This window comes from Protomyctophum bolini (assembly GCF_963924005.1).
Source record: "Protomyctophum bolini genome assembly, chromosome: 22".
Taxonomy (NCBI): domain Eukaryota; kingdom Metazoa; phylum Chordata; class Actinopteri; order Myctophiformes; family Myctophidae; genus Protomyctophum; species Protomyctophum bolini.
In genome coordinates this window covers 29,124,211-29,139,240 of record NC_137883.1, presented here as the reverse complement: position 1 = coordinate 29,139,240, position 15,030 = coordinate 29,124,211, and the positions used below count along the sequence as shown (strand labels likewise).

The 15,030-nt window shown below is 42.6% G+C and overlaps 1 protein-coding gene across 1 annotated transcript in view; it reads left to right on the top strand.

Annotated features, from left to right (window-relative positions):
* LOC308310487 (dual specificity protein phosphatase 26-like) overlaps positions 1–15,030 on the top strand; it is a 35,496-nt gene that overhangs the window by 9,343 nt on the left and 11,123 nt on the right. Inside the window, exon 2 of the mRNA XM_080756847.1 lies at positions 14,583–14,794. Within this exon, the coding sequence (XP_080612973.1) occupies positions 14,587–14,794 (208 nt within the window). The 5' untranslated portion in view covers positions 14,583–14,586. The remainder of the gene's footprint in view (positions 1–14,582; positions 14,795–15,030) is intronic.

The following is a 15,030-nucleotide window of genomic DNA, read 5'->3' as shown; positions in this document are numbered from 1 at the left end:
TCATGTGGTTATATTTCTATTTTAAATAAAAATGTTAACTTCCTGTTGATTTTACTATTTAAGATCTGGATCCAGTCCGGGTTATCTTCCTCATAAAAATAGACAAATCAACAGGAAGTTCACATTTGTATAGGAAAATAAAACCACATGAGTTTTGGTGATGCTCTATATTGTCTGAATCAACTTTGTTTGTGTTTGTTTACGTACTAAAAGAGTGACTTTGAGTGCTGTTTCAGCGTATCATGTAAAACAATGAGGAGCATATTTTGAATTATCAATTTCTAATCACCTGAGCAATTGTTTTATATTTCTTGTCCACATCATGGCAAGGTAACCACACAACCCAAACCTCTATACAAGTCGTCTTAGCCTTTAACTCTGCTGTTGTTGTGTGACTTAGATAAAGGCGCTATAATATGGCGCTATAATATGGCGCTATAATATTTACCATTCAAATGTGCAAATGATAAATAAATCAAATGTACAAACAATAGTGACCAATAGTGTGCTGAACATATTCTATATCTTAGTACATCCTCCATAAATCCTTAATTCCTATCAAATCAAAACATCTCCCATCACAGCCCTTGAATTGCAGCCTGCAGGTCATATTTAAAATTCTCAATACCTTTTATAAAGTATCTCTGTGGCTATGACATTATTTAATTGTTATAATAGTGGAAACTTCTGATCACATGCACATTCAATTGATGCACAACTATTTTCTATGTGACATGAATGTTACTCAGTGATGGAATGTAAGTAAATAGAATCTCTATAATATTGTAGTTGAGTTTTAGTTTACTATGTTAATTTATTTCTGAATGCTTTATACTTCTACTCCACTACGCCTCAAATATTGTATTTTTCTGCATTGTGGTATTGCTTCTTTTACTTAAAAGCTGCACTATGTAACTTTTTTCTCTACGGGATTTGAACCAGTTTTTTTTTTTACCATAAATTATGTAATAATAATAGAGCACGCTTGCTCAGGGGATAAATCTTGACCATCAGATCCCGTGTCCAGGTGAGACATGACCTTTGACACGATCTACATAATGTCTCAAAGAGCAGGGAGACTGAAATACAACCAAAACCAGAAATTGTATAAAGTTATATTGAATTATACAGATTCTACCAACATGGAATATACAACAATTGTCACATTAAAAAAAGTGACATATAGTGCCACTTACAAGAGCTATATACTCCATCCAGTGATGCTACTCACCCGTCTCTCCTGTGACAGGGTGACAGTCGATATTAAAGTGTCAAAGAGCTGAAGGATTATAAGCGTTGAAATGAACCAAATGAACCAGTGACTTGAGCACCGTGCACAGACACCCTGCTAGACGCGACGCTGTGACAGTGACAGTGACAGTCGCACGCTCTCTCTCTCTCTCTCTCGTCCTGGACCGGTCGGTGACGAGCCACAGTGACATGGTGGTGCCACTGCCAGCGGGGGTGTATATACTCTTCTAAATTCTTCCTTCCTCGGAGTCTAAAGTCAGACCAGTTCAACCTGTCCACGAGCCGCCCCGCGTGCCAAAACCTTTGTATCGGAATATTCCACATATAGACTCTGTCATAGAGCAATTTGTATTTGTTAAATCCTTTTTATTTAGTCATTTTTGTCATATTGGCTCGTTCTAATTGTCGCCTAATTGTTTCGGAAGTGATTTACGGATGTCACTAAAAGACCCAATATTGTCTTGAATTGAATTTGACCTTTGAAGTTAAAGTAATTTCAACCACTTAAAAAACTCATTCTGCATTGGTCTGATACTTGTGCCCTCTGCATTGGCCCCCGGGGGTCTGATACTTGTGCCCTCTGCATTGCAGCATTGGCCCCCGGGGGTCTGATACTTGTGCCCTCTGCATTGGCCCCCGGGGGTCTGATACTTGTGCCCTCTGCATTGCAGCATTGGCCCCCGGGGGTCTGATACTTGTGCCCTCTTTTTTTCACCTCTTTGGTGGTGATTTTAGGCCCTAAAACGTCAGGTCGGGCCGGGTCGGGTTTGGGCTGAATTTGAGAACTCTACACAGAGTAAAAGTGAACAACCTGTGTGTGTGTGTGTGTGTGTGTGTGTGTGTGTGTGTGTGTGTGTGTGTGTGTGTGTGTGTGTGTGTGTGTGTGTGTGTGTGTGTGTGTGTGTGTGTGTGTGTGTGTGTGTGTGTGTGTGTGTGTGTGTGTGTGTGTGTGTGTGTGTGTGTGTGTGTGTGTGTGTGTGTGTGTGTGTGTGTGTGTGTGTGTGTGTGTGTGTGTGTGTGTGTGTGTGTGTGTGTGTGTGTGTGTGTGTGTGTGTGTGTGTGTGTGTGTGTGTGTGTGTGTGTGTGTGTGTGTGTGTGTGTGTGTGTGTGTGTGTGTGTGTGTGTGTGTGTGTGTGTGTGTGTGTGTGTGTGTGTGTGTGTGTGTGTGTGTGTGTGTGTGTGTGTGTGTGTGTGTGTGTGTATACAGAAATGACATTTCTAGGACAAAATATATTAGAAAAATATTAATAGTTTATGAAAGCCTTTTGAAATGTGTATATAAGGTTACTATTGTCATTGCAGGTGCTGCCAAATAAGTAATTAGGCTATAATAGGCCTATACCTCATGCCAGTCAGATCAATTAGCAGAGCGGAGCAGCTTCTCTGCAGCACTATGACCGCAGCTCTTCTTAAAGTTTACTTACTTTAATAATAATGACAGTGTTGGATCTCCAGGCAAACAAACCTTGGATTATAATTATTGGATTATATAATTATATACCCTGCCTGGGTGCTCACAGCACCCAGGCAGGTGTTCTTAATCGCGTCACATTCCTATCAAAGTAGCCTATACCGCACTAACTTTGTGATAAACATTATTAATTTGCTTATTTTATTTGTAAAAAGCAACGCTGTGTTAACTTATTAAGACACACACACATATATATATATATATATATATATATATATATATATATATATATATATATATACACAAAGAATAAAAAAATGCCGTATAGCGCGAGGCCTTGCAGGCGCGACTTCGTGAGACCCTGTGCGGCTGCACCATTCGCACAACCTAAAAAGCAGCTCTGCGTGTGTGCGTGCGTGCGTGCACACACTAAATTCCAGCATTTCATTTACACGCAATTGAAGACAGTTCACCAAAACAAGCCAGATAGCGTGCTAAACCTACGTGGGCCCAGCATTGGAGCAATGGCCTGTCAGTCATTGGTTTGACGTGTGTTGACCTTGTTCCAACATCACTTAGACATTCAGCAGAAAGGTACTTTCCATTCGGATATTTAGTTTGGCCAGATATTTGACGAATCAACAATATTGTAGATCATTGGTTCTCACGCTGTTGACCCCTGCACCAGATAATATGTTGTGCCTGGGACCCCCACCAGATAATACGTTGTGCCTGGGACCCCCACCAGATAATACGTTGTGGCTGGGACCCCCACCAGATAATACGTTGTGCCTGGGACCCCCACCAGATAATACGTTGTGGCTGGGACCCCCACCAGATAATACGTTGTGCCTGGGACCCCCACCAGATAATATGTTGTGCCTGGCACCCCCACCAGATAATACGTTGTGCCTGGGACCCCCACCAGATAATACGTTGTGGCTGGGACCCCCACCAGATAATACGTTGTGGCTGGGACCCCCACCAGATAATACGTTGTGGCTGGGACCCCCACCAGATAAAACGTTGTGGCTGGGACCCCCACCAGATAATACGTTGTGCCTGGGACCCCCACCAGATAATACGTTGTGCCTGGGACCCCCACCAGATAATATGTTGTGCCTGGGACCCCCACCAGATAATAAGTTGTGCCTGGGACCCCCACCAGATAATATGTTGTGCCTGGGACCCCCACCAGATAATATGTTGTGCCTGGGACCCCCACCAGATAATACGTTGTGCCTGGGACCCCCACCAGATAATACGTTGTGCCTGGGACCCCCACCAGAGAATACGTTGTGCCTGGGACCCCCACCAGATAATAAGTTGTGCCTGGGACCCCCACCAGATAATATGTTGTGCCTGGGACCCCCACCAGATAATATGTTGTGCCTGGGACCCCCACCAGATAATACGTTGTGCCTGGGACCCCCACCAGATAATACGTTGTGCCTGGGACCCCCACCAGAGAATACGTTGTGCCTGGGACCCCCACAAGATAATACGTTGTGGCTGGGACCCCCACCAGATAATAAGTTGTGCCTGGGACCCCCACCAGATAATATGTTGTGCCTGGGACCCCCACCAGATAATACGTTGTGCCTGGGACCCCCACCAGATAATACGTTGTGCCTGGGACCCCCACCAGAGAATACGTTGTGCCTGGGACCCCCACAAGATAATACGTTGTGCCTGGGACCCCCACAAAATAATACGTTGTGCCTGGGACCCCCACCAGATAATACGTTGTGCCTGGGACCCCCACCAGATAATATGTTGTGCCTGGGACCCCCATAACCAATTGTTCCTGATTGTTTTTGATGCTATATTTACTCATTTTACTGGGGATCCCCTGGAATCTCCTCAAGAACTAACTAGACTATAGTATACGCACACTTATAATGAACAGTTCATTGATTCATCAACATAAATTAAGCAGCACATTTCTCAAGACATGATTTGCTGCAAGGATTTCACCAACACAATAGGGATTACAGCCAGACCAGACCTTTGGGTGCGATGTTCATCCTGATCCTGGATTTAAATCAGGATTTAGATTAAAAAGAAAGTGCTATTAAAATCAACTTGTGTGGGAAAATCTTTAAAAGTTTCAATGCAGCTCTAGTCTATGTAACTGAATCTTGACCCTCAGGTCAGAACTTGCGTCAGATCCTGTATCTAAGTGAGACATGACACGACCAAATGTCTTAAGGCGCCTCTGACACAACATTGAAACGAAATCTCTCTCTCTCTCTCTCTGTTCCGGGGGAGGGGGGAGAGCAGCTCGCAATACATTTTCATTGAAAATAGCTTTATATAAAACTTCAATAAGTGAAAAATAACGTAGTAAAGTAATTATACAATCAATAAGCAAATAAATTATATATAAATACACAAATTGAAAATGTTATTGAAACATTTAAACTCAAATTTAAAAAATGCCCCAGTGCTTAATTTGTCAATTATGATTTATTTTTCATACAATTAATTGATTTAAGTTGCAGTATTAGCCTCAGAAAAGCCAAATGTAGCGGGGCGCTTCGGGGTGGCACAGCAGTGGTAAAGTACCGACCCACCCGTTGCCGCTGAGGTTGTGGGTTCGAATCCACCTTGGACTTGCGTGCGTTCTGATTTTGTCCAGCCGTTTTAACACAAACACGATCGGCCCGTGTTTGAGGGATATGGAAGCGGGGAGGATGAAATTGTCACCGCACGCACTCCTATGGGGCTGGGGGCGGAACCTGTCAGATGGGCTGGAGGAGTATGACGAAGGCTCTCTACGTCAGGGTTGCCCACAAGTAGACACAAAGTCTCTGAGTGCAGGTAGAACATGTGACAGGAGGACATGCCCCTTTTAAAAAAAAAAATATTAAAACATATTCATAGACACAAATCACCAAAAACCTGTTTTTGGCACCTGTCCCTTGAATTAAGGCGACTAGATTGATTTACAAGAAGAGGGCCTGTCATCTCTCTTCACGGCTTATAGGCATGACCCCCCCATGCAATGTGTAATTCCGCGTATAAACGGCAGTAACATACCATTACGAAGTTATATAATAAAAATATGCATGGCAAAGAACTTTTGCTCTTTGTCTTATGTGCGATGCCAGGGCCGCTATTCCAATTAAGCCACCTCAGATACATTTTTCAATAAAGTGGGCCGGGCACCCCTGCTCTACGTCCTCCCAGTGGGCACTCCTCACTGGTAGCTGAGGATAAACAGCAGCAGTGACAACACAGAAATGTGTGGGGAGGAAATCATTATTAATAACGACTAAATCGGAGGGGTTAAAAAGCATCAACAACTAAAGAAAAACACATGGGCTTGTATATCGGCTATCTCCTGCGCTCAAAGCCTTCTTACACGACATAAGAATGAGAGGAAAGGACACACAGAATAAAATAGAACAGCGCACATCCTCCGATCTTGGTGCTGAGCCAAAACTGTTAAACTATCAGATATCATGAAGAAAGGCAAAGTATTTATTCACAATCACAGCAGGCAGGACATACCGTACAACGTTGCGACCGGTATTGGTCTTTTTCAAGTATGATACTTGACAAATACCGGTCGAAACGTTGTATGTCCTCCCTGCTGTGATTGTTCTTGGAGCATTACAAACGTGAGTTGCGAGCCTTTGCCTTTCTTCAGGAATCGACACACGGGTAGTAATCAAACCTGCCTCGTCACCTATAGCTATATGGCCTCACTCAGACCTTCACAACGGATTGTTGTATACTTTATTACTTTTTTCTTTTATTTGGTCGGGACAGTGTATATTGATGAACATTACATTAAAAATGCAGTGTAAATATACCAGATTTAGCAAAACTTGCTAATTTCCATCTGCAGGCCCCAGACATCAAACATCAAACAATACAAACAGGACTGACATATACAGGACATACAGTAGCATACAAATGCCTAGTACATTTCAAACGTAATAAGACTAGTAAGAATAGCTGATGCATGAGACTTGTTTACTGATGCAAGCTCGCAATGCACACCCCGGAGCACATCCCTGGTCTACTCCTAAGTAAACAAATTATTTGGTGGCTAAGTCGACACCCTCTATTACAAAACCCGTCTTCAGATGGATTGTTTTCACTGTCACAATGACATCCTGTTTGTTTGTATATTTATTTCAGTTGTTATCTGACTATGCTAGCTGTGTCCAGAGATACACGGTCAGCTCATCAGTGACGTACAGGGCGTGTTGTCCGTTTAAAAAAAACAATCTCCTCAAATATTTCCCACACGCTATTACAATAGGCGAGCTTTGCCACGAAGGAAGATAGAGAGTTTGTCTGTATTACAATAGCTTTGACTGTTTTTTTTGTTTCGTTCTTTTGCTCCTGTCTGTCTGTCTGTCTGTCCAATCTCTTGAACCGTAGGTCGTACAGTAAACTAAAAATGTTCACCTGTGCATTCGTTGTTGTCGTTGATGTGATTGTTTGTGTATTCAAATCGTTTAAGAAAATGAAATGTTTAACAAAAACGAAAAAAACAGTACTTAGTTAAGGAATGTTAAACAGGTTTAGAGCTATGAGGATGTTAGCCGTTTCAGCTGAGCTAATCACAAAATCTATAGACGAGGTGAAAATATTCTCAAATTAACATTCACAGCATCATAGCCATTCATAATAGAAGTCAAGAGGTACTGTACACCTTTCTGCTGAATGTCTAAGTGATGTTGGAACAAGGTCAACACACGTCAAACCAATGACTGACAGTCCATTGCTCCAATGCTGGGCCCACGTAGGTTTAGCACGCTATCTGGCTTGTTTTGGTGAACTGTCTTCAATTGCGTGTAAATGAAATGCTGGAATTTAGTGTGTGCACGCACGCACGCACACACGCAGAGCTGCTTTTTAGGTTGTGCGAATGGTGCAGCCGCACAGGGTCTCATCTCTAGTGTGCCGTGGTGGTAAATCAGTAGGCTACATTTACTCAAAACAAAAGCATATAAATAGCTAAACAATTATTACAACTACAAATTAGACACCAGGCTAGACAAAGAAAAACAATGTATTTCAATACATTTGGACCCAGAGTCTGGTTCGTCGTCTTATGCATCCCTTTTAGGGAAGGTTTTAACATTTTCTTAGGACTATAGATGACAGACTAAATAACATATGGGCTCACTTTCCTACTCTATTTACAGAATTGCCCCTGTCGTCCAGTTTCCCCAGCAGCCCTAATAGAGCGTCGCAGTCCTTCCCCCTTTCAGAACGACGAGTGGCCCAGGAAATGAAATGCAATGCATTTCTCCCATAGGATTTTCTTTAAGTATGGGGGAGGGACTGCGACGCTCTATAGCATAGAGCAGGGGTGGGCAACATTGACGATGGAGAGGGACACTATATTTCCACACTCACTCCAGAGGGCCACTATATATTTCCACACTCACTCCAGAGGGCCACTATATATTTCCACACTCACTCCAGAGGGCCACTATATATTTCCACACTCACTCCAGAGGGCCACTATATATTTCCACACTCACTCCAGAGGACCACGTTGCATATTGTTGTCGTAGCAAAAATAGCCGATCTACAAGCTCAAAGCGCGTCGATGCGCGATGCGTTTTGAGCTTGTAGATCATCTAATTCTGCTATATTTTAATTGAAATACTGGAAAAAAAAGTTGTCAATTTTTTTTATTGGAATCCTGAAAATTTCTAATTCATTTAGTTATGTTAACTTTATGAACTAAGCATGTTGGAGCATGAGCTCATGAGCTTCATGAGAAGGTTTTGAATTGTAACAGCTGAAATCAATAATATATCAGTAACCTGATATTAACCTGAGGGCCGCATTAAGTGAAGGTGGCGGCCGCATGTGGCCCCTGGGCCGCCAGTTGCCCATGTATGGCATAGAGCGTCGCAGTCCCGCCCCCTTTCACGAGCGTCCCGGAAGAGAATTTCAAATTAATTTCCCCCCATAGACGTTTCAGAAAGTATTTATTTTAAAACCTGTAAGCCTCGGACAAATTAAGCCAATTCGGATTGTGATAAATAATGACAATAACCCTTGTATACCCTGCCCTCTTTCTAATTATTTGTCGGGCCAACATTTTTTGTTTATTGTCATGAGTTGTCTCCATCCGAGGCTGTCCGAGGCTTAAAGGTCTTTAAATAAATACTTTCTGAAACGTCTATGGGAAAAATGTATAGGAAAATTCTCTTCCGGGCCGCTCCGGGCGGTACTGCAACGCTCTGAGAGTGTACGCATGGAACCAAATATGGCCCCGTTACGGTACATTTGGTTCCATTTGTACACTCTCAGAGTTGGTCCATGTGGTTCCTAACTATATCATTTAGCTGGGGACCACCTGGCAATCCCTCAAGGACCCCTGGGGGTCCTTGAGGGATTGCCAGGTGACCCCAGTGGTGACCCCACTTTGAGAACCACTGCTGTGGGTAACCCATTCCATGCATATAAACTAACTAACTAACTAACAGTCGTTGTGTGCTTGAAAGTACGCCGGCCAAGGTTTCTATTACGTTTGACAGGAACCAGGTGAGGAGGTCAGCTAGTGGAAACCAGCTGAGTGGGTTCCCTTTCACTCGAGCCGTATATTTTGAATGCAGGCCTTTTTCTTGTGACATGCAGGGTATATTTCAACATTGTGGAATTGTTAATGTGCCAGTTGGTGTTCTGTTTACCCACTGCCTGATGATGATCGCTTCAAAGGAGATTCTAATATTGTTCTTGGCCGCCTGAATGTTGTCAAAATAATGTCATGCTGATGTTGGCAAGTGAGATGAGGATTGTTCTTTCCGTTATGGCAGGGGGAGTATACCTCCGGGTGGCGGTGGCTCCGGGAGAGTAGAGTGGCTGGACGGTAACGGCAAGGTTGCCAGTTTGAACCCTGGCTCCCCCAGAGTTGGGGCAGTGGTGGCCGAAACGGATTGCGGAGCGGTCTTGATATCGGAAGGTCGCTATAGTTCGTATCCCCGGACCGGCACGTTAAAATGACCACCGCTGAAGTGCCCTTGGACAAGGCATTGAACCCCGGCCTATACCATGAAATGTTTATATGAGCAGGGCCTGGCTGTAAACAAGTTCTTGAGCTTAGTCCAGTTACCCTGGGTAAACATAGTACCTTTCCTTTCCAGTTAGTGTCGAAGTGTCCTTGAGCAAGACACTGCACCCCTAATTGCTCCTGACGTGCTGGTTGGTGCCTTGCATGGTTTCCGCTGCCATCGGTGTGTGAATGGGTGTGAATGTAATGCACAATCTATGTAAAGCGCTTTGGATAAAGGCGCTATATATAAAGTCACCATTTAAAAGGTTTCATGACATTAATTTTAATTTAATTTTTTTATTTTTATTTTAGGTTTTATGACCTCAAATACAACCACACAACCTGAACTTTGAACATTCTGTGGATTTTCTGTGGCCAGGGGTTTTCTCTGTGTGTTCTGATGCCTTTTGAGCTGCAATGAAAACAGGCAAACGGGTCTCAACAGTGACATCTGCTGGCAAGTTGTTAATGTCATATATGGGATTTGTGGACTCTTACCTCACAGTCAACAGGCAAATCAGAGCACTTGTTTGAGCCAGAAAACCCCCAGACCACAGAAACTCTATTGAATGTTAAAGGAGCATTCAGTGATTTGGGTGATTTGGAAAACCCCCTGGTCTGCCTCGGTAACAAGATGTGCACATGCACGCACCATAGTGGGGGGGTCACGCAACAGGCCACACCATTTGAATTAAGTGAAATCACTGAATATACCTTTTAAGAGTTCAGGGGTTTTTTGGGGTGCAATTGAGCTCAGAAACCATTTTTTTTTGTCACAATCACTTTAAAGGGTTCGTTCAGATTTTTTGGACTTAAAGCTGTACGAAATACTTGCCATAAATATAGCTGTTGTAAAGGTTGCCTGAGTCCCGTGGTGGAATTAAGTTCTGGTCTGGTTTTTGGTAAATATTACTGTAAGTATAGTTCCGGTCATTTCGTGGGTGTCTGGGGGCCACGCATAAATTAAAAAAAAATCCACAAAACTAACCAACTAATTTGTATTGTTGACCTATTTCAACCAAATAGTGAAACTTTTTCTGAACTTTGACCTCTCTGTCACGTGGAACTATTACACCAGCAGCAGCACAAAGCCATAGTTCCATGTGACAGAGAGGTCAAAGTTGAACGACAGTTGCACGATTTGGTAGAAATAGGTCAACGATTAAAAAAAACGACGCTGGTTTTGTGGATTCATTTATTTTTAATGAGTATCCCCCCATAAGTGTCACCACCAAATGACCGGAACTACTTAATATTTACCAAAACCAGGCCAGAACTCCAGGCAATCAATTAATACCTTTGCAACCACTGTATTTATGGCAAGTATTTCATACAGCTTTACGTCCAAAATCGATAATACACCACTGATTGATAATACCGTTTAGTCTCGAATCCTTTTTATTACTATAGGCTAGTATAGTGTGAAGTATCAATGATCTGATAAATCATATGAAATGTTATACAGTATTATGTATCTTTGCTCTGTTTGCTGTGGAAAGAATTAAGAATTAATTTGTCTATTTTTATTTATTTAATGACCATGTAAATTGTTCTCTGGTTTTCTGCATATCAGGGTTAGCGGGTAAAACAAAAGATAGATTTGTATCATTTTTATGTTTTTTTTTTTAAGGATATTATTATTCTGTTTACCTTAATGGGTACAGTAATAATTTGTTTCCAAAACTTAAACAATGTGCAAAATCAATTCCTTTTGAGGTCCATATACGTATATGTGATTGAAATACAATGGTGAATGAGCTGCTGTGATACGTGCAACAAAATATTTCCTGCATGATATCACATTTCAGAGCAACAGAGCTGGTCTGGGAAAATGAGGACATTTCCTCATAGCGACACGGCAACGATGGGGCGATTAGCTATAGTCTCTTTGACAGCTCTGAATAAACACTTTACTTCCTTATATTGCCTTAAGCCAATGCTGAATGACAATGCACCTTTACCTTTCAGTGATGATGAGCAATATCGTGTCGTTTGTTAACTGATTTAGACTTTGATTCCATATCTATTGTAGGCTATTCTATAATGTGCATGGGCAACATTTGAATAGATTTATAGCTACATTACACCGGGCATCACACTTTTTTTTTTTTTTTTTTTTTTTTTGCAAACTGGTTTGTCAATGTATTCTCCCAAAATGTTCAAAGATAAGATTATGTTTCACGTCTATAATTTGTCTGTCTTTATATCTATCTATCTATCTATCTATCTGCTTGATGTCTATCTTTCTCATGCTAATGCAGCAACTGCAATGAAAATCATCAGAATTTCTTAGCATGGCACCAGCTTTCAACAGTATGCATTCAATATTGGACAAAAGCATTATCCATTATGTCAGTTATACCAAAGTATATTGATAAGAAGGGAGATGTGTTCTGCAACATCTCAATGTCTCTCTCTCTCAAAAAAAACAAACAACTAAGCTTCAGACCTCCCAAATCAAACTGACTTCTCTGCCTTCTTAAGCCACCTAATTCCAACACGTAGTGGGATGGCTCAGGGTAGAAGACAGGTTTAAAACAAATTGCATTGGGAGGATTATATTATATTGGAATTTAAGATAGTCAAAGAGACAGTGCCCTCGGTGCACTCGATACTGTCATCCTGTACCCGTCGAACTGCTTCTCCAGAGTGAGTGACAGCCACAACACTATAGAGTCAGTGACCATGACAGGTTACCACCCAAATTATAGAAAGACACGGGAAAGTTCTCATCGTACGGCTCTTCCACCAAAATGTGCCTGACACCATGTCTCTATAAAAAGACCAAAAGGGGACGTAAATGTAATTTTCACATCTTGTTTGTGTTTGTTTGACGACATATCTTTTAACTCTACTTTTGTTTTCTACCCCTGGAGAATGGAAGGCTAATATGTAACTGAGGCAGATATAATTATATGCTTTTTAGTTTCTTCCAAGAAAATGGGGAATCAGAAGGTGGTTGAGGAAATTGTTGATCAAATACTTTTTATTTAATTTAATTTAATTTATATATCATTGTCCTGTAATGTCATTCATGTCGAATGTCATGTTTTTATGTTTTGTGTGGACCCCAGGAAGATTAGGGATCCTAATAAAACTCTAAACTCTATATATATATTATTGTGTTCATTTTGTAACTCATGTCGATGAATTGAACTGTTTGGAATAGCGTTCCTTCCACGCGCTGTGGCTCGTATCAATGGGCAAGGGGGGCACAGCCCCCCTATCCTAATAGTCCGGGAGCGAGACCCAGCCCTCATATCAATTTTTGCTACCTTTTTTTCACTATTATTTCCTGTTAGCATATACCTTGGGCCATCTCAAAATGAAAGGACCACTCCCAACTCGGCCCCGTTTGGTTTCAGGGGCCCAAAAACCCCTTTTTTGGTATATGTCTCTGGCGAAATTGTGTAAAGGCAAATAAAAATTCACTAAAATTACATAAATACACATGGAAGTGTGAAATTTGGCATGGAGTATCCTGACACATAGGGGTAAGTATCAGAATAGGATTTTGGGGCTATCTACCATTGTATTCTTAAATATGACCTACATCATCCTCAGAAACACAAAAATATACACTGTCCGTTTAACAAATAACAACAAAGATGGTTATTTTCCAGCACATTAGGGTGAATATAACTGCCTCACTTGTATATAGAAAACTTCCCATATCCTTAAGCTTCAATTTAAGCCAAAGATGACCTCTCTATCTTGAAGATTACTCTTTCTGTGGCCAAAATGCTGCACTATACCTCAAATCGGAGACATTTTCATTATCAGTCACTATAGCCTTCCAGAGTCCTAGAATGTAACGATAGGTTCACATGTTCTGCAACTACTGCTGTCTGAAGTTAGAAACATGAATACTACAGCAGGAACACAAATGCCTTTTATTATATTTATTTATTATATTATATGCACATAATAGCTTGTTTCAGTACATAGCCTATCAATAGTCACCCAAATCAACGTGCACCCAAATGTTAATAGAAAATAGAAAAAAATAAAATAGAAATGTTGAATGGGAGAAGAGGTAGAAACCTGATTGTGTCCACCTTGATGCATTAATATAATTCAACCATCATCACTCCATGTCACCCTCAATAAATATATGTGAAACCACAAGCCGACTATGGTCCTGCATGGTTCTCTAATAGGCACACTGGTGTAAGGGTGATATAGCCTACAACCAGCAAACCCCTTCGTACAGTATACAATTATTTCATGGTCCTTCGAGCACGGATCACCCTGCCATCAGAGATGGACCGGAGTCCCCCTCCCCAGCTCCACTGCCACCATCGGCGCAGCAGCGACCATGGGCCCCAGCCCCCCAGCAGCCATGGCCCTCAGCTGCTGCTGGGGGAGTGGGGGCCATGGCTGCTAGGGGGTGCTGGGGGCCATGGCTGCTGCTGGGGGAGTGGGGGCCAGGGCTGATGGGGAGCTGGGGGCCATGGCTGCTGTTGGGGAGCTGAGGGCCCTGACATGCTGTGAATGCTGGACCCTATAGAGCCCAGACATGCTCCTAATGTAAGGATTGAATTGATACCCATTTAATTGAATCCTATAGAGCCCTGAATGCTATTTCAGAGCCCTATAGACCTACATGACGAAAGTGCTGGACCCTATAGAGCCCTGATATGCAGTGAATGCTGGACCCTATAGAAACCCTGAAATGCAGAGACCAGGCTTTCCTCCGAGGTGGTGGTGAGGCGAGGTTACAAGCTAACAGAACAACAAACAAACTTTCCAATATATGAACATATATATATATGAACATGCTGTAAGCGTATAAAATGTATAAACACCATGAGGGTCATGACTTGCACTTTGTGTGCAGGAAGGAATACGAAAATAAAAGAATCAATCAGTCATGTTGTTTTGCAGGGAGATGGCAGCAGATCGCCGTGAGCTGGTGAAGCTGGGCGTCACCCACATCCTGAACTGTGCCCAGAGCAAGTGGCGCGACGGGGCAGAGTACTACGCCGGCATGGACATCGCCTACCAGGGCATCGAGGCCCACGACTCGCCCACCTTCGACATGAGCGTCAACTTCTACCCCGCCGCGGAGTTCATTCACAGGGCGCTCAGCAGCGGAGGTAAGCAAAGCAAAGTTCTCTGTTTACCCTGCAGGGAAGTGGACTATAAGCTCGAGATTCTTGTTTACAGCCACGCCCTGCTCATAGAACATTTCATGGTGGTAGGAGTTCAATGCCTTGCTCAAGGGCACATCAGCGGTGGTAATTTTAACGTGCCGGTCCGGGGATTCGAACTGGCGACCTTTCCGGTATCAAAGACCGCTCCGCAAACCGTTCGGCCAACGCTGCCAGAGGTT